The following is a 27,703-nucleotide window of genomic DNA, read 5'->3' on the forward strand; positions in this document are numbered from 1 at the left end:
TTCAAATCCAAGTTGCGTTCAAACCAGTAATTACTGGCAATTAATTTCTTTTCGTGTTAAAGTCACATACGAACGTTATTATGGGTATATTTCTTATACATATAAATATAAAGAGGGTTGTTTAAACTTTCAATTTCTTTCAAACGAAAACGGAAAATAATTCGTCAATTTTACTTCATTGAAGATCATAATTAGAACGTGCTGAAAACAAAGAAAACACTCAATTCATGATAGAGCATGAAAGGGTAGAGGCGTCATTAAAAATTAAAATGATCTCTTTACCCAATCCCAAATTACGTCTGGGCAGAAAACCTTGGCTTTTTTAAACCCTCCTCAAAAGTGTGAATTAGGGAATCGTGAAATTACTTTATCAGGTGCGAGGTAGACGGGATAGCAACTTCGGAATAAACTTTTAAAAATCCAAGTTAACTTTGCAGCCGCGCCGCCGCGGGGTCTAAATAAAATATTAACCAACGCACCGATTTGTTTTTGTTTTCCAACGTTTGTCACTAATTGACAAGGGTTTTTGTGTCCTCTGTCAGGAATTTAATTGAAATTGCTTTTGTTGTTTCTACTTTTTTCTAAAATATAGCTGTTTGTTACTTCTCGTTTATGCAACGGCCAATCAGATGTATACCTGTACGTTTCATAAATGTTTATTCGTAATAATTGAATTGTAGACAAATAAAAGTACTCGGTTATCTTCTTAAGGTTTATTTTTTCGTTGAATTTTTATAAAATTGAACGGATACAACATAAAAGAGCCGCACGTCAATTTAAACATTGCCTATATCTTGTCTTTCGCCGCTTAGCGATTCAATATGTCTTCATTAAGCGAATATCGAGGCATCGCATCCACAAGCGAAACTCTCAATCTTGATCCTTGGTCAAGAATTATAGCGCTAACATTGATCTTGGTACTTGGTATTGCCTTATACTAAAATCTACATTGTAAAGCAGGTGAACAAACAAGAGCATTAAGTAACTTTATGAGTTACAATTTTACTATCCCGATTTCAATCTCTAATAAAAATGTCGTGAAAACTAGTAGCTTTCCGAATTTAATTTTAACTTAAAATTTTAATCCGAAAAATAATACTACTTATTTAGGTACATGTCAGAAAGTATCTATATTACTCATCAATCTAATGCGACCTTATAAATTGTTTTAATGGACTGCACCGTAATTATGCGTACTCGCCATACAATCGTGGGAAGACTAGTCTTCGAAGATCCGACAGAGAGAAGCTTCCAATAAATTGAATTCGTCAACAGAACATATAAATTTAGCAATTGACAACCATCGTCCATTAGAGAGGGACAAAAAGAGAAAAAGAAGACAGGTGGATAATTTATTTAAAGAAGCACTGGCAGTTGATATTTAAATTATGGGAATAAAGTTAATTTTCGTATTTAGAATAATGATTCTGCGGACGGCGGCCACCCGTTTTGAATTCGAACTGGACTGGCTGGATTTATTTTTTTCTAGATGTCCGCATCGATCGGCATTCTGTATTTGTGATTCTCAAGATAAAGACGTATGAATTTACATATGTTATGTCAACGGAGGTCCGGGGAACATTTAAATTGGATTTATTAGTCCGGTCCCATTAAGCAGTACGCAGCGACGTTGGAGGTAGGTATTGAAGAAACAAAAGTATTCGAATAAAATAAATAAACAATTTTCTTAAACATATGCAACAAAATATTTGAAAGTAAAATTTCTATGAACACAAAACCCATTTGCAGGTACAAAAGAAAAAACAATCCTTTATATATGAAAGGGATTAAACGCTAACAACAATACAAATCGCGTTACAAACAATAAAAACAGTAGCAAACATTGATTTTTTTTGTGTAAGGTTTAGACGTAATCTTCAACATTTAGATGAAACTGAGAGATAGTTGTAACACTTCAAATAAACTTATCTGCTTCGAGTAATCTGTATTATACACTCTTTTGTTAAACGGTATTGACGTTTTGATTGTGATCATCAAACTTTAAGTTTAAGTACCTATTTATTATTGAAAAATGTCTTAGAGAAACACGGGGAAAGGAGTTGTCGTAAGCAAGCGTTATATTTGCCAAAGAGTTTGGACATTTGTGCAATCCAAAACGAGTTCGTATCCTAGCGACTGATTTTATCATTTTTTTAATTAAAACATAATAAAGAGAAAGCATTTTTTTCACTGAATAGTAACGTAATTGGTTAGGCCATAGAATACCTTTTTATAAATCCTAAACTCATTAACCAACAAGATAATAGCCTAATAGGCAAACCTCGCTAAGAATATCCATTCACTAAAGACATTCAATTGGCTTTTTATGTAAAACCAAATCTCCTTTGACCAATGTCCGCCCATTAGGCTTTATTACGAGACTAGTAAAATAAATACTCGGTCCAAACACAATAGAATAAAAAATGTTCATAACAAGAATTAATTTATTGTGAGCAGACCACGATCAATAGCCCGGGAGTGGGTGGACAGTTTTTGAAGAGTCCATCTTTGTCAGGCTTTGATACCAATTTGTTATTGTCGGCCTTTCAACGCTGGAGACGATTTAAACTTTGGTAGGTGTTAGCCGGCTTAGATCTCATTGGATTAAAGGTCGCTGCCAACAAAGACGTGAAGTTTCCAATTGTCCCCTGAAGTGAGATTTAAAATGCAACACCATTCTTAAGTAACTAATGAACAATGTAATTTAACAAGCAACGTAGAAACCCCGAAAACAGAATAAAAATTGACAAAATAAAAAACACAGTATCAAATTCTGTCAAACAAAGCTGCACAGATTTTATCAAAAATCAATAGAGCTTCGCACAACAGGTTGACAATGGACCCGAATTCGATAGAGGCACCTGAACCTCCAATATTTTCCCATGGTCAAACTTCGATAAACACCTTTACAAAAAATAATGCCAGCCAGCCTTTGACAAACAATTGGTCAAAGGGATTTTTTTGGGCAAAACAGGCTCAGCAGTCTGCACCCACATGAGCGGAATTGTCGATAATATTTTAACAATGCCCAATAGGGTTGGTATCCGAAGCCCATAGGCAAAATAACTATTGTGCGTCATTATGTGACATCCTTTCACCAATTTAATAGAAAAGGGTTTACGAGTGTCACTTTCTGCTTTTTGAGCTACCGTCCTTTATTCGGAGTCATCGTGTTTTAATCCGTTTCATTTCTGCGAACTATTTTATCTTTATTAATTTGTACCCGCAATTTGAACGAACATAGGCTTGATATCACGGCAGTCTGTATTATACAAAATGTTATTAATTCTTTTATCTAATTGAGAAAGTCTCGTGCTTGTTATTTGCTAATTCCAACTATTCTAATAATTATTATTACATAATATTGTGCCTACATTAAAGTACAGGATTCATTTTAAAAGTTTTTATATAGAATGCACTCCACATATCAAATTCTACCTGATCTTTAATATCGACCATCCTTCATCCACAAACTGTCTATCACGCGAGCGATTCCGTCGTGACCATTGTCCAACGTCTTTTGATTCCTGTTCGGTTCAAAATCGGAATTTATTTTATTTTCTTTGATCGCCATATGGTAGACTTGTCAGTTTAGACAAACGCAGTCTTTTGATAGACCAAAACGTTTGTATTGTGTCGAACAATACAAAATTTCGAGTTTTTTATTGGTTAATTACAGATGTTGGAGTATTTCGGCCTTAATCGTTGAGTTGGTTTTGAAACCTGGTTGTATTTTTTTGTTTGTGCCCCTAATACTTGCATAATTGGTGCAGTACCTTTGAAGCGAAACTTTCTATGATTACACAGAATAGCATAAGTACTCAACTTAGTTCATCACGTCAACCTTTTCTGTCCATCTGTTAAGGCGTATTTAACACTATGTTGCAATCCAATGCCTTTGTTTCGTATAAGAGATTAAGTGGGTGTTAAAAATCATAAGACACACATCCAAAGGAGTGAAAGATGATAGCTTATGTTCGTTTATGATTTATCTCGTGTTGTTTTGTATGTTGGAGTATTGTTCGTTTGTCAGTGCACGTGGGCGATATGCTAGATTTATAATAGTTCGCCCTTTGGGCTTGCTAAATAGAATTAGCTTCGATAACAGATATTTTGAAGAAACGGAACTTAGATGGTCAAGAAAATAAATCCACTCGTACTAACTTACTTGGTCACGGCATATCAAACAACTTTAGTAAAGGCGTCAGCACAATCAAATCAAATATATTTCATTGCACACAAACAAAATAATTATAAAACCTTTAGCAACAGTACAAATGGGCGGCCTCATTGCTCTGAAGCAATTTCTTCCAGCAACCACTACCAGGAATCAGCCATAAAAAAAACTTGGATGCCGGACGTTGCGACAACAACGCACAATGTGATCTATGAACATTAAAAATGACTTTGGTTCTAAAATATTGAAATCTAATATAAACTGTGTTCGATGGTTTGTAAATTTTATCAAATTCAAATGTTACAAATCTGTAGTCGCCATAAGATACCCACCAAGTAAACTCAGTGCAGCGGCGAGTTCGCAAAACACCTAGAAATATTTAATTTCCAGGACACATTGAACGGCGATCGCAGTCTCATGCCTAATCACGACACAACAGACAAAGTACCACTAGAAAAGGTGTCAACACAGTATGGTCTCAGAACATGGTCCTATCGGCATTGTATGCTGGGAGCTTTCCCATGCCGGGCAGTTCGTGACCGCTCGCCTTGTTACTGCGATGACCTGACTCGAGATTATGCACTCACATCCGTTTGAATGATGACTGCTTAATTGCGACCATGTGAAATGAGCCAAATGAGGTAAACAGGTTTTTGCGAACTAGTTTCCTTTTCACGTACACAATCTACAATATATATTCTACAGTTCTACAAGAGACCCGAAACTGTTTAGAAGCCAATTTGTAGTAGATACTAAGTCGTACGACGGATAATGATAAGCCGTGTGGTAACAGTACCAAACGCGGTTAAAATAGCCACATCGAAGCAATTCATCTAAGAAAGCAATATTGTAATTTGACATTTGTGCATATAAGAATAAGTACGCAATGCAAACAAATGTCAAATCGCAATATTGCTTTCCCCCAGCCCTTTTTAATTTGGGAAACTGTGTGATTTGGAACGCCATCCAATGATTACAGCTGATTGATTACTATTGAAAATGTTGTCAGCTATCAGGCATGAATAATTTAATTTCGGGTGTCAGTACCCAGAAATAAGCAAGTAGCGTCCCGGTTTTGCATACTTTTATACGAGGAAAGGTTTAGGTTGAAAGTTCATGAAGTTAGTAGTCTAGACTGAACAATATCTATGCTAGAGTATGATAATATCCAGGGTTTTTAATTATTGACACGTACTATAAAAATTCATGAAACTAAAATTTTTGGCTCAGTTACCACTAACAAGACTTAGGAATTAAACCTACCGAATACTAATTGCGAAAAAGCAGTGCTTTCGTTCAGTAGGCTGCTGAAGATTAATACATTTTTTAAAATTTCCTTTGCATATGATTACTTTTTTGTTTTTATTACGTGACCTTTCACATCACCTGTATGCAAATTCAAATCTAATTAGTATTTTAATCATTAACTTCAGACTTATCTCTTTCATCTTCACGGTCAGTTGGAGTCCTAACAATTGCACTATGACCTCAAGTACTCGTATGCTAGGGGAATTTCAACTTTAACTAGTCGTAATATGAAGGTTTCAATTAGGGTGTAAGATAGTCTTATTATGAATGAAAGTGGTGGCGAGGTCAGTGTAATAAACACTTGATATCAAGTATCTGTTTATTTGATTAGGAAGACTTGAAAGCTATTTTTATAGTTAATAATTTGGACTTAGTAAAACTATAGAATTATGCTAATTTGAGTAAACTCAAGTTCACATTAAGGCTAAAGAACTAACACTAAATTGATTTTTAAATAATGTCTTAGACAAAAAACATAAGTAATATAAATGGAGCTAATAATCATTATATAAACATCGCTCCTCTCAAAACATAAACCGTAAAAACCAAATTAAGTCAGACAGGACTGAACAAAATTTCCCAGACACGTCACAATAATACGCTCATACGCGAAAGCCACAGATACAGCAACTAACTGTAAACGCAGAGGCGAACAACACGATAAATTTGAAGGCGGCCGCAGATCGGCTTTCTTCCGATCGGCAGATAACCAACAAGTGACCCGCGTGCGAGCTATTGTCTGCGCAAGCGACGGTTCAAACGTCAACGCCAAGGAACATACAGAATAGAATGATTTAAATGAATATTGTAAACTGTAAAGAAAATTTCACTTTATTGTAGAAAAATAAATATGTAAATATCAAGAGTGGCTTGATTTTTTTTCTGATGTTTCTAACTCTACCTACCTTGATAGTAGTTATGGGCATGAGTTTATATTAATTGGCAGCATCAAAAACATTTACCTATTTGATTCATTTGGTTAGGAAAATACCTAAATATAAAACCGGCAAAAAATACGCAAAATTAATTAAAAGTTATAGTTACACTAATAAATTACCTATGACGTCATCAATAAAAGTAGCCAAACGTCAAAAAAAACAAAAGTTGAATGTTACCGATGTAATTGATCCGTCATTTGTGTTAACAGACTTGAACAAAGAAAAGAATAAAAATGAAATTACTAAACAGACACTTCTAACCGTTCATAGCTCTCCGTGAACCGCGCGACTTAATTCTCGCCACAGATAATTGGTTTCATCAACGTGCCTTACCTAGCCACCACCATTATAGCTTGAACCCGCACATCCCTAATACCTACTAACTTGCTCTATATTACATGTGACATAAAATTACTATTACCCTAATTTCATATTAACATTAACCATCAGTTTTGTAACAATATAATAATGAATAAAAAATAAATTAATTCTATCTTGATACCTATCAAATTGCTCCTCAAAGAAACAATGATAAACTCTATACTTAGACTAGACATTCTCATAAGAACATGAATAAGGAAATGCTGATGAACATGTTATTGCAAAGAGTTAATTAGTTTTAGAGCATTGGTAACTCTTAAGCTGATTTCCTTGCTTAGTTGCTTACTTCTCAGTCAAAATAATCAACTTCGTACTGCAAATGTCAGGGTTCAACATGCAGTGGTGCTCTAGCATGGTGTAAGAAGCAATGGGAATAAGATCAATAAGTCCGACATGTTTTTATGCTCAAAGAAATCTGTGGTCTCTCACACAGCATAAAACCTAGGGTTTACATGTAATAGCTTCTAATACAGTTTAATCGGTTTTCTAATAGCTGCATTTACGGTAGGGTATAATTTTATAGCTTTTTCTGTCTATTGTAGAGACGCCTTTATAAATTTTCACATGGTAAAATTCTTCCTGTTACCTGTTGAATAAAGCAATTCAATGTTAATAACCCTATGGTGTGAAGTAAAACAAACATAGTTCTATATTTAAATGATATGTTTACACGCAATCAGTGTACCTAGTTGAATATAAGCGACAAATCAAACGTCATAGAACAAAACTCGTAACTCGTTTCGATAATTTTTGAGCTAATTACAGTTCGTATCCGCAATGTGTGGGCATGGACCTTTAAATAATCTGATAAAAATGTAAAAGCCTGAGATGATGATCGTGTGCCAAATTAATTACTTAATGAAAATTAGACTTGAAAACTACCTGAATGTATAGGTATTCGTTTGTGAAAGATGAGACTACTTCTTTAGTTAAATAAGGCATGTCTCCTGTGTATAGTGAGAAGCGTAAACAGAATTTTAAATGTCTGCAAGTTTAAGACGAAAAACAAAAGGAACTAAATGACCGTCCAAAAAAAAACTGCTCCACTTTGGCAACTATCCTCTTCTAAGATTCTATAGTGTCCCACGCTGTCATTTCACTTTTTTTGTTCCAAGGTGTCATCCAACCCTTTAGAAGAGTCTGTCAATGCATCAACAATGAAGCCCATAATGCATTCCTTGACCAGAATCACTGCACATGACTGTGAGAAACCTTTTTTTTTTGTGCGCAAATTTAATAAATTGATTCTGTTATGGTCCTTCCGGTTTTGATAGATTAGCTGTGACTAGAATATTAGAAGTCAGCATCTATGTAGAGAATGATCTAGGGTTCAACAAGTGTAAAAGCAGCAGATATTCATAGACAGTACTTACAGATATTTTTTTACAATTCAAATACTTATTTATATTTGTGTACTTCCAGACGATAAAAAGCACGATATATACAGTTGTTTCTTTCATTAAATAACGAAATGAGAATATTTGCCTCCACAATGCTAGAATACCTTGATCGTGTGGTCAGGGCTTTGAGTGCGGCAATCAAAACAGTAACACACAAAGCCATAATACACAGAATGTTCACACAACAGAAGAAACCGCGAATCGCCGCGATCCACTCCCGCGCATCACGCGCCCGCCATTGTCCGTCGACACTGGTAGAGATGGGAATTCTTTGGAATACTTTCAGTCACAGGTAGCTTTATTGTATTATAATTTTCACTAAAAAGCTGTTCAACATAATTACGTTACAAAACTTGTGAATATCGTCAATCGTCACCGGGGCGAGTCTTAAAAAACACAAACTTTGTCTTATTCAAATTCAAATTCAAATTCAAAAATATCTTTATTCAGTAGGTAACATAGTTACACTTTGAATCGTCAATTTTTACATAACGAACGTCTCATCCGCCTAAAACTACTGCAGCTTCTCACAACCTGTATAGCCTTATAACATCAGCCGTTGCTATTTTGCCTATATCATTAACACCAACAACTAATGCATCCACTAAGAATACACTAGCATGGTTCATTTAATAGGTCGTATTTGACGTTTCTTTATCGTCACCGTTATAAGATGTGATTCTCCATGCTGGCTGCCATTTATTATAATTCTTACGCTGGCAAATGCGAACTCTTAAATTAGCCCTATAGTAAGAAACGTCTCCAGAAAGTAGCAGTTACTTTGCAAATCCCATCTCTAGGGCATATTCTATAATTACCGGGTCGGACGGAAGACCGCAGCCACCTGTCCTATTTTCACACGACACAGGTACCGAATCTCGGACATTGTGGGTAACAGTATCCTGTTTTGTTCTTCCGTTGCTATCCGATTTTTTTGGTCTGATCGAATTTGGGGTTCACATTTCATACAGTTCATAGAACGGAATGCGCGATTTGATAGAAATGGTCCTATCCTATAACTGCGATTGAATAATTTTATAACTACGTCTTAAAACTGAGAGACTCATGTACTATTTGACTGCTCGTTAATTTTAAATGAAAACGATTTTTCCAACTGATTAACTTAAAAAATCTACAATAGAAAATTGACACATCGGCAAATGACTTAGAACAAGAAACAGGTCTGAAGAAATTGACATTTAATGAGACGACAATGAAGATTTTCTTCAGCTACTGTGTCTCGGCTGCAAGAACTCTGGAAAAAACTGACTTCACGTCACGACTGATTCAATATTGAGTTATCGACTAACACTACGTGTATTTACGCGCGCAACATCATGCGCAATTTGTCGTAGCCGACCGTAGAAAAATCAAATTATATTGTTTATCGTATCCCCCATTATTTGCTCCAGTCTACCAGATGTACACTCAACGTCAATCTTCTATGTTTGTTTACCTAGAAATAACAAACATTTCGCGCGCTGGGGTCACTCCGCGCACATTTTGGTCGCCAAATTTGATTGTCATAATTTTATTATTCCAAGTTACCCAATAAATCTCAGAGGCAATTCCATAATTTACTAGTAACTGTAATAAATATAGTATACTGATAACTTCTCTCGGTACTCTACTTAGACTAAACGTAAAGCCGGCTTTGACTATAATATACGTTAAACTTTTCTTTTATAAATACTACAAAACCTCACTTTATGTTACTTAAGTATGTTTTTTTAGTAGTGGTCCAGTGATTCGGATATTTTAAGTATTGCAAACAAAAACCATGTCAAACCAATAATTCATGCTAAATATAACGTGGCACAATTATAAGTCATCCATCCATTCAGATCTGTGCAAAATCATATTCATCCACTAATGCCATTTTCGCAGTGACATGCACTTTTTGCTATTCAAATGGGGGACAGTTGTGTTTTTTCTGTATAGAGCTTTCGCTGGAGCCCGGGTATGGGTAGACGATTACACATATTTTTGCTCACACGTTATTAGGGGTAGTGTGTGTGAAAAAAATGTGCTATTATAAATAAAAGGAGCCCAACAAAGGGATGGGAGAGCGATCGGGGTCACTAGGAGACGGCGGTTTTGATACGGGATTTTTTTTACCTGGGACTCTGGGGGTTCTTTTTTCATTAATATTCGGGGCTGAACTTTATAGAGGTAGCCAGTCAGTCTGTGTTCATCTGCGAAGATGATCACATGCTTTATTACTTCAAGGAGCTCGACTTTCAGTGCCCAGTGGTCTACTCGGACTTGGAACTTTGTAATCTTCTAATTTTGTGTAGTGTTTTAGTTTAAGTTAAAGAGACTTCATTAGTTTTAGTTTCTAATACTAAGTTTTATTTTCATCTACTCATTTGTGAATTCATCGTGGATATTTATTGAAAAAATGGACCTGTCTACGAGGAGTAAGTCAAGATTTTTCGACTCTGGCATCGACTTAAGACGAAAAGGTACTGTTAAACGTCTTAAGTTATTTCATAAGGTTTCACTTTTAATAATTAGTACTCAGCTTTTTATTCTGAATCACAAATATAAGCTGCTCCATTATTTTTCGCGTTCGACGAATATTTTTGATATATACAAAAGTCCACAAAGCGAAGTTATTAGATGTAGGGGTCGCAATAAATGAGGCAATAACCAATGCTCAAGACAAATTGGAAAGTAATAAGGCAGTGAAAATGATATCAACCAGAGATATCTGTGTATGAATCTCGACGAATCGGATGTTGGAACATTAACATATAAATGAGTACGTAAGTGGACGGAGAGTACATATTTATGTTTCTCTATAGATTGGGAACAATGGCCGTTAACTGATAACGTAAAGATACGAAATGTATTGGCATTCGGTTTAGTAGACCATAATTGGGAGTTAGAAAAGAATATCTTTGTGTAGATTTTTCTAGGAAAACTAGTCATCATTTAGCTAAATAACGATGAATCATTATGATACAAAATAGATTCTATAAAATAGTCCGTAATAATGTTCTTATTTTCTGATTAAATAATATCAAAGTAACTTACATCAGGTAGTTTCTGTAATGTTATATTAATAAATAACATCAGAACAAAACTAGATAATATCGATCGGAAATATGTTATGCCAGAACGCATGCCAAGAAAGTTCAATGCTATAGGTATGTAACAATGCAATGTAGAGTCATATTTTTATGTCCCGGCTATAATAAAACTTTGTATGTATTTTTATTTCACACGAATATCGCAGAAACTGAACGTATTTACGGGCAATAATTAAGAAATATACTTATGGTTACGTTTTGGTGACAATATTTTGCAGTAAAAAGTAAGGATTCATCGAATTTCAGTGGAAGTATCATCAAATTGGAGGAGGGTTTCCCATTTTTTTATACTTTAACTACTTCAATCCAATAGTTTGAAAGTTTTTGTTTTTAAAACCTAAAATTTTTCGTTACTTAAACTTTACTCGTATATATATTATATAATATAAACAGCTTATAAACTGCTGGTCATACGTCTCCCCTATATCAACCGAAGGGGGTACGGAGCATACTCCACCACGCTGCTCCACTGCGGGTTATTGGAGGCGGTTTTACGGCAAATAACCGGGACCGATAGCTTAACGTACCCTCGGAAGAAATCATGTTCCTTTTAGGTTTTTAACTTATAGAGGTATAAAATAAAAAAAAGGTAACAAAAATATTATTTAAAAAAATATAGCAGATTATTATTTCGTATCTGAACAAACCTTGGTTCTACTAAAATGTATGCATATAAAACTGCATCCCGCTGCATTGACCGCAAATTCCGCCGCGGAGGCACTATGTCAAAATAATGACCGTAGAGTAATAGGCGGAGAGGCCACGCAGATTTGTAGCCTCCATTTGCGTTGGTTTTATTTCCCCAAAATAAAGACGGAACATAAGGACTTCCTCTTGAAGTTTAGGCAGTTTTATGTGGGCTTTAGGTCAACAATCTTTTGTTCAAAACCGTAGGTTCACTTTGGAATAATTTCTAGGTATATCTGGTATATTTCGGGTCCAAAAATTCAGAGATATATATTTTTAACTTTTTTGTTTAGTCGCTATAATAATAATATATAATAATAAGTTTTAATTTTAGGTGATTTTTCAGGATGTTACCAAACCCGTGTGCGTAAAGGTAATTACCAATTTACAAAACATACAATCACTACACATAAAACTTTTGAAGAAACACTACAACGTAAGAATAGTCATACGAATGTTCTTATCAAAAAATAAAAGCGAAGTTTAAAGCATACAATGGTCATGAGTTGTGGGCCCAATTTTTCAGTGTTACAATATTTTCCGGCGGTTGGCTAGCGCGGTCGCTGGCACTGGAATCGGCCGGAACGATTCAGAACGATCCGGAACCGTCCGGTTTACGACCACTGTTATGGCTTCGGAAAAACTACAGCTTGCTCCACCCCCCCCTCCTACAATCCCCCTTTATTTAGTTGTCGGAGACAATAAAAATTAATGAGTGGAACTGCGTGATTTAAGGCTTTGTTCTAAGATAGTTGGAAGAGCTTGAGTTTGTGTCATATGAGATTTTGAGTTTCAGTTTTCATACCAATTGGATTCCTCTTAGATAAAAACTTACGTAAAAGAAAACCTGATGGCAATATGGAACATTTACAATTATTTTTATACAAAAATGTATTGTCACTATATTATTAGTGTGCTTAAAAAATCGTAATCCGAACATTTTAAGTAGGTAGTTAAAATGTTCACTTTTGATTATCTAGAATTATGAATCAGAAACTTTCCAATTGCTCCATGGTTAATTTAGAGGATCTTTCCCCAAATTATCTCCGAATAACACGTCATAGTTACAATCTCAGTTCTCAGTGCTTACCTAAACATCTAAGTATACCTATCCGTGTATCAGCCACTCGATGTAATAGACAGGCTGGCAATAATTACTGGCGGGCATTTAACGACAGGCGGGAATTAAGATTTTTGCCATAAATGCCCGACGAGATAAAACCAAGCGCGGAGGATTAGGGGTTAAGTGTCCGCTTTAACGGATATTGTTGTAGTGAGGTGCTCGCGTCTCGATATCGATTGTATTGTATCGATAGTTTGAGTGATTTCAAAACTGGTTAGTAGTTTTAAATGTTTCATTCGATATAAAGGTTTGCTTTCAAATTTATTTTATTAAGATATTAAAAATATAAAAACCAAATATCATTCAATCGTAACCATGAATCTTATTGCATCTACAAATACATAACATTGTACAATACCCAATTTATCCCAATATTGAATTATTTAAGTAATAAGGCCATTATAATAATTCAAAATTTAAAAGGTGTTTTTAGTTAGGGACGCAGAAAGAAATGCTTAGAATTCCCAATTAATGCTTATTAAATCTGAAGTTTAATATCGTCTTCATCGCACCATAACCTTCACTAATCTATCGACAGCGAGGGTCTATAATAAATCGTTGTCACGTCACTATCCCAACGTAGTGTAGTGGCAGACAGTCCGGTGTGGCATTTTTATTGACACTCGTGCAGTGACAAATATCTTGCGAAAGAGAGACACATTCCCTTATGCGGTAGTAGCCATTACTGTATCCGACTTGTAGATTTTATAGGTAGCCCTAAGACGCATTCGGGGATTAGCGTCAATGCTACCGCGTTCATATTTTACGAGCTTATATTTTTGCTTAGGATTTCTAGATTCGGTATAAGTTACCCAACTAACTGAAGGAATGATTTTCACGTGCTTTGGAAAGAATCATGAAAAATTTACTTTTTATTTAATCAACAAATTGATGTACATTAAACCAACGGCTGAAGGGCGAGCCCTCCGTAATTTGTAAATGAAACCAGCATAAAAATCGATAGTATAAATTTTCATCGTCAATTTTTATTTTATACCCAACATTTTTCTATTACGAGCTGTCCACCAAAGTCCCCCGACGCGGCATCACGTTACACACCTAAAGCGAGGAAAAAAAGTAGAAAGAGCGAAAAAAATTCAAATCCCTCTAACGAAGAGGCCAATACACAGGAGGGCTCTGTTTTCCTCCAGTTATTTCGAATATTCCAGTATTGGGTATCAGTAACACGATTACTGACCCAGCCCTAATTTGATCTGCCACCTCCGTAGCCACTGTTTTTTTTTCTCGTTCCCAATAGAATAACATTTAACGCTTATACCTTTATTATGCGAACTTTTACTTAGAAAAAAATAGAATGCAGCCTATTCCGCCTCCAAAATATTCCTATTCTTTTTAAATTTCGAAAACATTTTTGATTAAATTTCCATTTTGTACAATCAAATAATACGTATAGATTGTAATCGAGCATTTGTTTAAATTAGTACGTTCCATTATCAAACTCTTTAGGATCACCTTGTTATAACTGGCCATTTAAATTATGAGTCGAAAAAAGATGTTGATTTAGGAAAAAAAATGGCATTGGGCAGTGATCCTTCGGCTCCCTTGGGTAAGAAAAAAAAACAAGAGATAATCAGGCGTTTTTGTCTCTCGGCATTACGGAGGATAATTTGATTAGCTATTGGTTGTGGGCCCCTTAAGAGGTAATCCTATTTCGTAGATAAGCTCGTAGTTTGGTAGACATTGGTGTTAAATACGTAACGTTTCGGTACGGTGGAAAATTACTCTTCATTTTCACCAATAGTAATCATAAAGAATAAGTAATTATTATGAATATTAAAATTCAAATATTTTTTAATGAAGTGCTTTATTATTTCTACCAGCTAACATACGTGACGAGAGAAATATTTAACGTATAATATTATATAATTTTATATTATTTTTCTTCATTATTTGACACTGAAAAAACTGTATTTTATCGCCACCGATAATTTATATGAGATATAAATATAGAATTATTTGCATCTCCCTCGCTTAGCCAAGTATAATTACTTATAGGTAAAAAGTAGTAAAGGCAAGGGTTGCAGAGTGGCCATATTGAGAGAAGTGTGACGTCATTAGCACACTGTTGACATAGCCCGCCTTCTGAATACCCGAGCACTGGGCGTGTTCATGGCCGTTTTGAAATGTGTACTCACCATTTTTTTTCGTATGCGCTACTTTTCACTTATATAAAGCTATGTAAACGGTCCATGATATTCGTAATAAAAGTTCAATGTCAGAATTGAAAATGCAAATGAAAAAAATCAATTATATCACTTTTTTAGGCGTTCACATCCAACGGAAATCAATTTGGCGAAACACGCCAAAAATAAGCTTTGACCACATCTTAAATCTTTCATACAAATAAAAAATAAAATGCCTTTACAGTCTAAATCGCAATTTGCCGACACAAGTCTTCTAAAGGTCTTTTGAACTGAATGTCCATTTCCGACATCTTGAACCACAGAATAAAGACAACCATAGTTGTCAAAGAGGCCGATGTCAGATTGCCATTCAGCCTCTGAATCAAAGGTAAAAAAGAAAAAGGACTTTGGAATTTTGCTGACAGGTCTCTAGACCTCGAACATCTAGATAAAACTTGAAGTAATCCAAGTTAACAGACTGAATTAAAGTACTATTCTCGATTTTGAGAGGCAAAATAAACCGATGTTGCGAAATTATAAGTTGCTTGAACAATAATAACATGGTTGATGCGCACCCCCGCAATATTAGATATTATTTTTATTCGTAGTGAAAAACGTTAGGATTGTATGGAATTGTCCACAATAGGGTGTCTGTGATCCCCTGCCAATTAACATCGGTCACGGTGGTCAAAATGTCAAAGTTAGACGTTTTTGTCCAACACATCATGTTATGGATAAATTCTAATCAATCTTTCTGGATTATGAACGAATATCAAATATGATTCAGATGATATATTGCTATATCTCTTTGTATTAAATTTTCGACACAACTTTGTACTTTAAATGTCTATAGAAGCACTGTGGTACACGTGTCTCCTATTCAGCAAAAGGAAACTAATAATTAGTTACATTCCTAATTCAAAACTTTGCTACACATAACTTTGCCTATCCCGGCGGTGACCTTTGCTAGAAAAAACAAAAACTGGGAATATAACTGGCATGACGCGTGTGTAACGAGCTAATTTAAACTTTTCGGTCCTCCGTCCTTTCGGAGGGTGGCACTCCCCATATCCTCACCTGAGGCGTCCGACTATCCTAGACAACACTTTTTTATAAAGATGAAATTGCAACAATAATATATTATATTTCCACTTTATATATGTATTACCTTATATTACACATAATGTGTGTACATTCACTACCAATGTGAAAAATATAATTAGAAGAATTTTAAATGAAAAATCAACATCCAATAGTAATATAATTAGAGATATAAAAACTATTTACCTATTCACAGACATTGATATATTTAAACTACAGTGAACTACCATAAGTTAAAACATCCCTTCTATTGACAAGTACTCCAAATACAACCAATAAATCACTAGACACTGAGACCAAATATTTGGGTTGTGGGTGTAATTTTTTTGTCCACGGCGCATGTGTGGGCTGACCACTGTCCAGTCGCCGCCGGTGGGAGGAGTTATCGTCTATTTGTCCGATTTTGCTCCGATTCCAGCCACTGTGCGTTAAAATCTGTGTTTTGAAGTAAATGGGAACCGATGGGGTTACACCAGGGGTTTAGATTTGGTATCTTTTGTTGAAGTTCGCGTAGATGTAGTTTTCACTTTTGATTCGATATAATAACTTCTATTAACTACAATTATTGTTAGTTTTAAAGTGAATATAGGCTTGTGAATTGACTACTAAAATAGGTACTATTATTGTTTAAAGCAATTAATTTACTTTTGTCTTATTTTATTTTGACGGAAAAGGAAGTGTTTTTTCGGAATAACCGTACAAACAGAACCATTAGCCACGAGCCACATTTAACTGAACATATCTGTAAAAATCTAGTGAATGACACGACACATTTACATAATAAACCCTCTGAACAAACTTAGCTAGGTAAACACGGCCGAATCATATTCGCTGTATTAATTTTATACTCAGGTTACATTCAACCCTTATAAGTACGTCCTACTTTTTATAAAGAATTCGGCGAAATAATAAGTGAACGGAATGTAAGGGCGTCTGCATAGTACTTATACGAAATTAGCTCGCGAACGACTTTGATGTGCCGACCAATTGTGCGCGACTTGAATGTGAAAGCGCCTTTATAATTCTTGGGCGTTGCCATGTAGGATTATTTATTCGGTCATTTAAATATACAATACATGGACACATACATATTCCATATGTGATAGTCATAAAAATTTTATGTGTCAGAAACTAGCCGTAAGTAATACCTATGGAAATTTGGTGATTGTTTTAAATATTTTAGAGGCGATGAAAGCTATTATAATCATAATTAAGTCGTATCAACAATAATCAAAAACGTCACAAAAAAGTAACCATTTCTTAATACTAACCCTACTTTCACAAGCGTTCAATTTGTGAACAAAAAATCAAAAGACATCTGTTTTAAAAACATCGATTAACAAAAAGGACTGTCCTATTATTTGTCCGTCCCAAACAATTTATTCAAAATAATCCTTTCAAAAAGGCGGTAAGACGGTCATTATGTCTTGTCCTTTCGAGATAAGTGGTCAATCCCACAACTGACACCTCAGCACCGTGACGGGAATAACCCTAATTAAACGTAATTGAACACTTGGGGTGAAAGAAAGTGTCATTCATTCCCCATATGTCGGCTCGACCGAATGTTGCCAAACAATTTTGTACAATTATCGGCCTTGAGTTTTAAGTCTTTTAAATGCTCCACGTTCCACTACACCTGACCAAATATCGAGTACTTGTTCCTGTGAGAATGAAATTAAATTGTTTTTGACGGAGCTGAAGTAATTGGTTACAGAAGTAGAAAAATGAGAAGTCTGTTAAGAGCAAATATTGACCGTTTAAAATTCTTTAGCGTGAAGGTTAAGGCTGTAAAATATGTAAATATAAAAATGCCATTTCGCTTTGAGAGCACAATGAAACGTCCGGTTAGTAATGAAGCTAGTTTATTACTAAAACAATATTTACGGCAAGGATACCCGCATACACATCACTCCTCCACACTTAATTATTGACACCTGGTGACCAAATTCCACAACGTAATACCAGAAATACTTATTTTTGTAAGACTACAAGAGACTGATTATTGATACAAATCAACTGTTTAGTCAGTTTTTCTTTTCATAATTTTACCCTATGAGAACATAGGATACCAATTATATTTACTTGAATTTCTTCTTCTCTTCACAGCGGATGCGGACAGCGCGGCAGAGGGCGGGGGATCCCCTACTCCTGGGGTTCCCTCCGACACCCTCACTTGCGGCGCCTGTCGACGAGCGTTCGCCCTTGCCGACATCGTCCGGTTCATCCAGCACAAGATCTCCTCCTGCGATAAGGACCTTACGTCCTACCACTGCTATAGTGCTGGTAAGTGGAACGAAACTAGACTCTGCTTTACATTCATCACTTCATGAGTACCTACTTATTGTTTATTGTTAATCCAATATCATAAATCACTCTTGAATCCAATATCAAATACTACGATACTAAGAGCAAATGCTACAGTGGGCAAAGATTTGAAGAGTACTACAATCAGGAATTTCCCCATCACAGGACCAAACTCTGACCCTGAAGATGGCTCCCGACCTGGCCAGGTATCAAGTGCAAATAGCAGCAGAAGGCCTTCACTCCTTACAGCCAGAAGGCCACCAAGCAGCAGGATACATACCCCACCGCTGGCTAGTCCTTCAATGGCACCACCAGATCTGCTTGAAGACGGAGGAGCATCTAGCACGCCGAAGAGATTATTAGATGGTGAGGATAACATGATCTACCATGATTATGATTCTAATCACAACGCTCGATATTTAGTAAACATAATTTAAGTTAGAACTTTAATGAAATATAAAGAAAGAAATTGTTTCTTATTTGTAAACAATCCATGTAAACTGCTCTAAGTAACTTCTTTACAACTGTTTAATACTTGTTCCATCTATGTAAATTTAAAGATTCTGAGAGCTTTGAATAAAAATGCAAATAGCTCACAGCGTTTGCTCTTAAGTTTGCAACAGGTGAGTTAATAAAGATACCTGCCTGACTCTTAACTTTGGTCGAGTTCTTGAAAAAGTTTTCACCTTCATTGTTGCGATACTAGCGGAAAATTATTAATATACTTTCACACTACATTCCTCTAAGCATTTTCAAAATATACATTTATCCTCGTAAGGAACAGATTTCAAGGTACAATAGTAAAACAATGGGGTCAGGTTTTTAAATGTACATTGGGCCTTAACAACATTAAAATAATGACAATGAAAATAGCAATTGGTTCCAATGATAATTTTCTTCAACAGAAGCCGATGCTGGAGTGTCAACGCCCAAACGACGAGCCTCAACGTCACCGATGCCCTCAAGTTCCCCTGATGAGGACATCAAACCTAAAATCAAACAGGAACACATGGATACATCAGGGTCACCTGACGATCAGAAGAAGTCAAGAGTTGCTGATGCTGAATCCAATACTATGCATAGTGGTAAGTGTTGTATTATAGATCAACAACAAAGTATTTGTAACGCATAATTCTATGATATATCAACAGAAAATAATTTTAGTTAGTCGTGTAAGACAAAATAGCCGTTCCTGACTTTGTTAAGGAAACATAATACTATTTAAGAAATTGATTCACTGTAAAGACCAGTCATAGGCCTCTAACTAAGCGGAAAGGACACGTGCGAGCGACAAATTCTCCTTTATTTGTATCTTCCGCGTCATCGTCTTTTCACGGTCCGGTATTTAGTATTTTATTAATGACTCCCACAATCCTCTGACGGCAAAGGATTTGGTCTTTGGAGACAATTTTATCGTAACAATCTATCCTTTGTGCCAGTTAGTGCAAGATGTTGCACAATAACAATACCGGACAAGGGAATGCTTACGTCATCGTTGGACCATACATTTTGGATTGGGACCTAATCTCGTCACTTTACTTGTTCATTTAGGAGACAGGGTGATTCTTATTCTTTGAACAACTGCTCATGACTGTTAAAAGTAAATTTCCAAAAATCAAATTGTAAACTTAAACAAGACAGATCTTATTCTCTTGAGTATTGTTGTCAAAACTCTGATCTGAACCCCAAAAAAGAAGAAATTGTAAGAATTCAACGTAAAACATGAAGAAAATCATTTTTTAGAAACGGTTAAGCTAAAAGTCCCGCTTCACTAATCTTTTATAAAATTAAGCTCGAATAAGAGCAAAATCTCTGAACATCTGTATAAGCGAGCAATCTTGCGGGGGTGGTTCGAAAAATAATCTATCCGTAGCGTAACCCTTTGTGCGAGCAGATGTGCCGTCATTTGACACTTTTGTATTAAACCTTTGCACAACAAAAGCTTTCTTAAACCCGAAAATTGTGCAGCGTTCAAAATTTTCAACCCGCATTTTGTCGACAGCTTTGTAACGACACTAAGAATTTAAGCGGAAAAAAACACTTGACAAAATATCCATCTTCCTTAGCAGAGTTATGTTACAGAGGCTATATTGTATCTGATAGGAGTAAAAGGTTGAGAGAAAATACGACATAGAAATCGAGCTGCCACAATAATACCGTTGCGCTATCATCCAAATGTCAATTGCAGGTTTGGCTTCAACACCAGTTGTTTCGGCTTATTGCGTTTATCCTAAACGTTCATATTAACCCCTTCGAGTGAGCTGTCAAACCGGCTATATTCAATAACCCATGAGGGCCCCACTGTAATAAATATGACATTAAATTATACATCCCAGCTTATAAATCTTTTAAAACCTTAAACCGCATTCATACGGAAGTGTATTGTCAAAACAAGGACATAATTCTAATGGTGACAGTAAGCCGCGACCTCGTGCCAACTTAAAAAGGGGATCTTAATTTTAATTGTATTATTTTGTACATATTAATTAACCCCATCACTCTATGAACAGATAAAGGGGATGTTTTAGAGAAAAAAAGTATTTGCATGAGCACACGATTGACGTGCGCGCATTGTTATCTTGTGCCTTTTGTGATGACCCTTGTGTTAACCGTGAACTACGACGCTCACAAAAGAGCTCAAATTATGTTATATGGTCATTGAATATTCTACCTTTGTAGTATTGATGTAGAGCTCAATATGGAAGGACAACTAGCTGGCGTTTGTGACTTTTAGTAGCCTAGTGACTGTAATATTATAATTGTCAAAGATGCTACCGAAGCACCATTGTTAAAAACGGTCTTTTATAATTTTTTCAAAGATAAAAAATGTTTGGCGTGTTCCTGACACGTGGTACAAGCTCATGCGTTCACCGTGACCTATGGAACTTCTTTGAGCGTGACACAATGGTCGAGGATATTTTTAGTTTTTGTACCGACGGGATGGTGGCTAAGTGGCGGGGTTTAAATAAGTGGGTTTTAATTTTGGATGTGACGTCGTTTTCACTGAAAGGTAAGGGGAAGAAGTTTCGTGTCTATCGCGTGTCCTTTTAACTATGCGGTAAAAGGCTAAATTTAGAAGGTCGCCTACCAATACGTCGCTTCATGGGCATTTTGTGAAAAATATGTTTAGTATTTCCATGCTTGTGTATGTCGTTACCATTTCAACAAAGAGCTCACTCGGCACACAGACACTGTGTCCACAAGGTGTCTCTGCTACAGTCATTATCATCACAATACTCGGAGAACCGATGGCCGTCATTTATTGTATCAAATTAAATATTGAATCAAGTGTTACGGGGTCCAGTATTTGGTCTCTCTTGTTTGGCTTACAAATTAATGAAGGATTGTCGAGCTGGATACGTGTTTCGTATTCAAATTGGAGATTGTCACCACGTCAAATATTTATCTGGGTTAGGATTTTGTTGCAATGTCATCCGGATATAACTATTACGTCTTATCATTCCCTATGTGCTGTTTAAACATGTAGTATTTTTCCTTACAAGAACTTAGTTCGTAGGATTTGATTGCTCAATGACAATTATGCGGTCTGGACAGTTGTAGCCATATCGGTTTCGTTCGGAACCCCTCTGCGCTGGCCGCAGATAGAATTATCCTTTAAACTTGAACTCACACGCTTCGCCACATCGCAATACAGCCGGTCAGATGTGGCTAGACAATGATACGCTTTTTACTTGTCCACTCACGCAAAATAAATGACAACATAAAAGCTCCACTTCTATTTCCGAGCTAATTACGCATTCATAGACCGTTTCCTTGATAAATAATCGCCCCCGCAAATGATTCCTCGGTTAAGTCCCGTCCAAGATATTTCCATATCAAGACATGTTTTCTTAAGGGTCGGCCACAAAAGGGCCATCTCGGCACCCAATCTTTAATCCTATCTCGGGACCTTTGCGGGCAAATTTAAATTTCTTTAGAAATATCGTCCTTATTATGTACGTGCGGGTTTCCACTCCTTGTGACGTTCGTGGGCGAGATAACGTAAGTTAAGTCCGAGAGGAGATTGTTGTGAAAAAACTACCGCTAACTTTGACGAGATCCCATCTGCATCGCTACACCCACTCAATTCTGATCCTTAACATCCAACTCTTAGGATTCCATTCCGTTTGGCGTCTTCAGGATTAGTAGAACCTTATTTTGTATATGAGGTGATAAGTCTTTATGAGGGGTCAACCTTTTCTATAGTGAAGCTCACCCTTTTAGTGAAAAGAGTCCGTTGATAGCTGATTTAGGAATGGTGATAATGCATTCACTGTGTGTAAATATATCATAGATTTATGCTATGATAGATTGCTTGGCAGAACCGTTGGGAGTCTATATTTGAGGAAGGTTTTTGAAATTTTCAGATGTGGTTATTGATAAGTACGAGCGGATAGCGCGTGACCCTTGTGGGTGATTTTAAAGGATTGTGTGTGGTATCGATTGTTATGGGAATGCAGTGCGGGTGCAGTGAATAGCTGTCATAGTTGCTTTGTGTCCCATGCACATGGGGTTTGGAATGACCGTCCAGGGGAATTCGTTAATTAAAAATTGCGTTTCGATTAATCAAAGCTGTTTTTCTGTTACCAACGCTCAAAGTGAAAACATTCCTTCGTTCGACTGCGTGATATATATTTGCTCAAATGGTCAGCCAGTTACGTGGTCTCCATATTTATGTTATTTGAGTTGAAGATGACAGTGACCTCTACGACACACGTGTACTTATGTTAATAAATTGGTGTAGTTAAATTATTTAAGTAGTGAATAGTACCTAGCTAGATGTGTAAAATTCAATATCCGTTTCAGTTGCGTCGTGAACAAGAACATGTTTATTCTGCGTAGTGGTTAAAGTATTGTCGAATATAATGTTAAACAATATTCAAGTGGGCTTTAAAACCTGTAAGTGCGCATCACACAAGTCCTAAAGTGGGGTATCAACTAATCCTCACTCCACTAAGAGCCGTCGTCCTAAAAATCAATTTTAAACTGCGTCCATCATGTCCCCTCGCATTTTATTGTTTTTCCTTCATTTTTTGTAATATGTGGTAATGGTCGTCACACGTGTTGACAACGGTTATTACGAGTTTAAAATAGCCCAGCACATCTGGGCGACGGTCGCGGACCACTTTCGGAGATATGTGTCTTATATGAGTAAATTTTAGGAGGGTTCGTATTGTCCTCGGTTTGTTCTCGTCTCTATTTGGATTCGACTGTGGTTTTCGGATTTTGGGAGACAGTTTTAGTTTTATAAACTCAAGACATTTGTTTGATTTTTTTTTTTGTTTGAGTACGATATTTTTTTAAGTAAAGTCCAATACTCCGTGTAGTCCAGTACCTACATTCATTTTTGGTACTCAAAATTGTTATCCATACTTAGGCTCAAGGCACATAATTTCTCACTTCTCACATATGAGTCTTCTTGAGAAATAACAAAAAAAAATATTGTCAATTACAAGGAAATTTTTACCACGAAACGAACGCTGAACGCTTCAATAATATCGCGCCTAAGTTACATATAGGCGTAACTGATTTAGTCGGAGGGTGAGGCGACAATTTGCGTAATACGATAGTTTACAGAAATCACGGTTTTAGTGGCGACGACGATGGCGATGGGTGGGGCGACATCTTGCTCTTTGTTTACACCATAATGGCCGTACAATTAAAAGTATACAGCTAAGTATACATGTACATAGGTTCTCATTATATAGGTACTTTACATACTTTTCTATAAAAGTAAAGTACTTAATTGCACTATTGAAGTCTACAAAAACATGCATTCCATTTTTAAACGTATGCGTCTGGCACCAAACAGAAGTCCATTTTACACCTTTCACAATTTCATGATAAAAAACTAAGACACTGCATCAGCCATAAAATCCGCCAATAAAAAGAAAAAAACAAAAGGACGTTCCGATTTACAGAGTTTATGAGAAATTTGAAATAAGAACGGCGGTGTGCAGACTCGCCATCTCTCGCCATCGACTTGTTATGCGGCGGATGTCCGTCGCGCCGCTGCTGCGCTGAATGACCGCCTTCCCCTTCCGCCCCCTCACCCCCTTTCACCCCTCCGAGTATAACCAGAATGGTGCAAATTGTGACCCGTAAGACATTCTGCTTGGAAAAATTAAGGAGGTTAAGTTTATATCAATAAATATTTAAGACTTAGATATTTAAATATCAGATTTATGTAAGTTTCTTTCATTGCCAGTCTTCTGTTCTTACTTACTTACTTATATGAAAACGTGAAAGACATGGTTTTTAACTTGAAATTAAAGTATCAATCCTAACTTCGGAGATTAAAATCCGTTTTCACTACCAAAAATTTCGTTATGAACGCAATATATGCTATCCAGACTTATATATTTTTTAAAGGAAACCCTGGGTTACCAATTTCAGCCTTCAAAAGACAGTCTAGCTTTAATCACTTTAAAAATCTAATACAGCTCGAGCATTCCAAATGATTTAGAAACATCTCAATCAATAATTTGTGCTTCAGAGTGGGTTGTACTTTATGCGGCTGTTATTAAGATGACTCATTCAATGGCAAATAAATTGTAGGTCAACGGGGCACAACTGCATATATATGTCTCAGATCAATATTGTAGTCTTTAATGAACGACTAGTCCGTACATACCTAATGTATTATAAAGATATCATAAATGTTATATAGTCACTAATGGTCCTGTGGGTCAAACCTCGGTACCGGACCTGCCTCTGAATGGAACGGCCTCTGTGGTCCAGTCGTTGAGCGTTAGGCTCACGATCCGAAGGTCCCGGGTTCGAATGCCGGTGGGGAAATATCACAAAAATTACTTTGTGATCCCTAGTTTGGTTAGGACATTACAGGCTGATCACCTGATTGTCCGAAAGTAAGATGATCCGTGCTTCGGAAGGCACGTTAAGCCGTTGGTACCGGTTACTACTTACTGATGTAAGTAAGTAGTCGTTACGTGAGTCATGTCAGGGGCCTATGGCGGCTCAATAGTAACCCTGACACCAGGAGTGATGAGGTTGGTAATCCACCTCACAACCCTCACGAGAGAAGACCGAACCTGCATCAATGAGTTATTAATTCATCCTAAGAGCAGTTTTCACTGACACAGTTGATTCGTCCATTACAGATGGCGGTACGGTTCACCACCTAACACAATGGTCTAACAGAAAGCTTGGTGAGGTGTGTGTACTTAGTTCATCTTGCGATAGATATATGTCTACCCCAATTCTACGTGAGCTTATGTTATGTTATAATATATTACGAACATTATTTATATATTATGCGCATCTGTTATGTTCTGGAAGGTGAAGAAGCAAAAACTGACCCCGACCTTAGCCATTAAAGTGTATAATATATTAAAATTCTGCTCTTACACCTTTGTGTAGACAAGACGGAAAATACGTATTTATATTCCATAGATATGTACCTATATTGTTTTTCTTGTTAATATATTTTAAATTAAGTATATTTGGCTTACGTGTTAAATATTTATAAAAACTGGACAGTATAGCAGATAGATAAACATAACATATTACTATATAAGTGATACCATTATCTCCCTAGTATTATCGCGATTTTCACAGGATCCGCTTACCTAACCTGAAGATTTAGCAGGTCGGGATTTTTACAGAAGCGACTGCCAGTCGGACTTTCCAACCCGCGAAAGGAAAACCAGCCCAATACAGGTTAGGTCACATACCTTCGAAAATTCATTTCTGAGGAATGTGGGTTTTTCTTCAGCGCTGAACACGTGATAATCATTTATGATCCAAACATTAATTCCGAAAAAAATTCGACAATCATTGGTTTAAGCCTGTGCTGGATTCGAACCTGCGACCTCAAAGTGAGGCAAGCGTTCTACGAACTGGGCTACCACGACTCAATAACAAGTATCTATTTCAACTAAGTAGGTTTAAAGTAAAGTGTATACATAATGAGTAACCAATAAAAAATCTATAAAAGTCAAAAAAAGAACATAGGATTTTTTTGTTATATAAAATCAGTAAGTATTGGACTAAAATGGTTTGCAATATGTGGGTAGTTGCAGCTCGCGTCCGCGAGAGGCGCTGGGGTGCGAACAACAGTTGTCGTCGCCGGAAGCGGCGCCGGCGGCTTCCGGTCCACGAATGCTCTATATGAACGATGGCTAGTACAACCGCAACTTTTCGAGCCTTAAATTTTTAGTATGGATTTTTAGTGTGTAGTCAAGGACTGTGGACAATAAAATTCTTTTCTATTCAAATATTTTAGAACGTGTATCGCCATTATTAATGAACTGTCTACCATTATCTGCCTGATAATTTCTGGATTGGCTATCAGACACTTATTGAAAAGTGTTAAAATTAAAACTAGTGAAAATCTAATCATAATGACGATTTCAGCAATATTGTTTATTTTTTTACTTATTTAACTTATTTATCGACCATAATCGTTTCTTGCTAAATACTTTAAAAAGTTTTAGGTTTAGAAGGATCTGAGTTCATTTCGATTACTTCCAGGATAATTGATCTTATTTGTGAGGAATGATTAATGAGGTTAGGGTTAAATGAAGGTGGTGATAGTCAGAGCAGCTATTGTATTTGACCTTTAGTTCGACTGTCAAGGACAAATAATTTTTAAAGAAAAATACTTTTGTAAGTTTTACTATAACGCTTTTACGTGTTTACGAGGATTTGTTTTAAAAAATCATGTTCTTTATAGAGAATAAAATGAATAATAAGAAACCAAAAAGAAAAAAAAACAAAAAAAAAATATTTTTTTTTAATACTCCACATTCATTTTGCTTCTTTTGAACGTAGTAGGTCTTTTATAAGATAAGATTTCTTTATTTGATAACGAACTAATAAATCCAGGTTTACTTCATAACTTTCTCAAACCTTCTCAGAAGGCAGTTAGTACAAAGCAAGTACCCACATTACGGACATTTAACGCTCCAACACACATCTCAAGCAAAACCAAAAACCCGTCGCGAATTTCCCCCGACACGTAAATGATTTATATCCACTTTCCCACTAAGAACTTCACCATTACCAACCCTACCGCAGATACCT

The 27,703-nt window shown here is 36.1% G+C and overlaps 1 protein-coding gene across 2 annotated transcripts in view; it reads left to right on the forward strand.

Moving 5' to 3' along the window:
* LOC126373294 (B-cell lymphoma/leukemia 11A) overlaps window positions 1–27,703 on the forward strand; it is a 37,514-nt gene that overhangs the window by 2,732 nt on the left and 7,079 nt on the right. Inside the window, exons 2-4 of one of the 2 annotated variants that reach the window (XM_050019387.1) lie at window positions 18,461–18,637; window positions 18,824–19,024; window positions 19,564–19,743. In XM_050019387.1, the coding sequence (XP_049875344.1) occupies window positions 18,461–18,637; window positions 18,824–19,024; window positions 19,564–19,743 (558 nt within the window). The remainder of the gene's footprint in view (window positions 1–18,460; window positions 18,638–18,823; window positions 19,025–19,563; window positions 19,744–27,703) is intronic. The other variant, XM_050019388.1, reaches the window with a different exon arrangement.

This window comes from Pectinophora gossypiella, chromosome 15 (genome assembly GCF_024362695.1).
Source record: "Pectinophora gossypiella chromosome 15, ilPecGoss1.1, whole genome shotgun sequence".
Classification (NCBI taxonomy): Eukaryota; Metazoa; Arthropoda; class Insecta; order Lepidoptera; family Gelechiidae; genus Pectinophora; species Pectinophora gossypiella.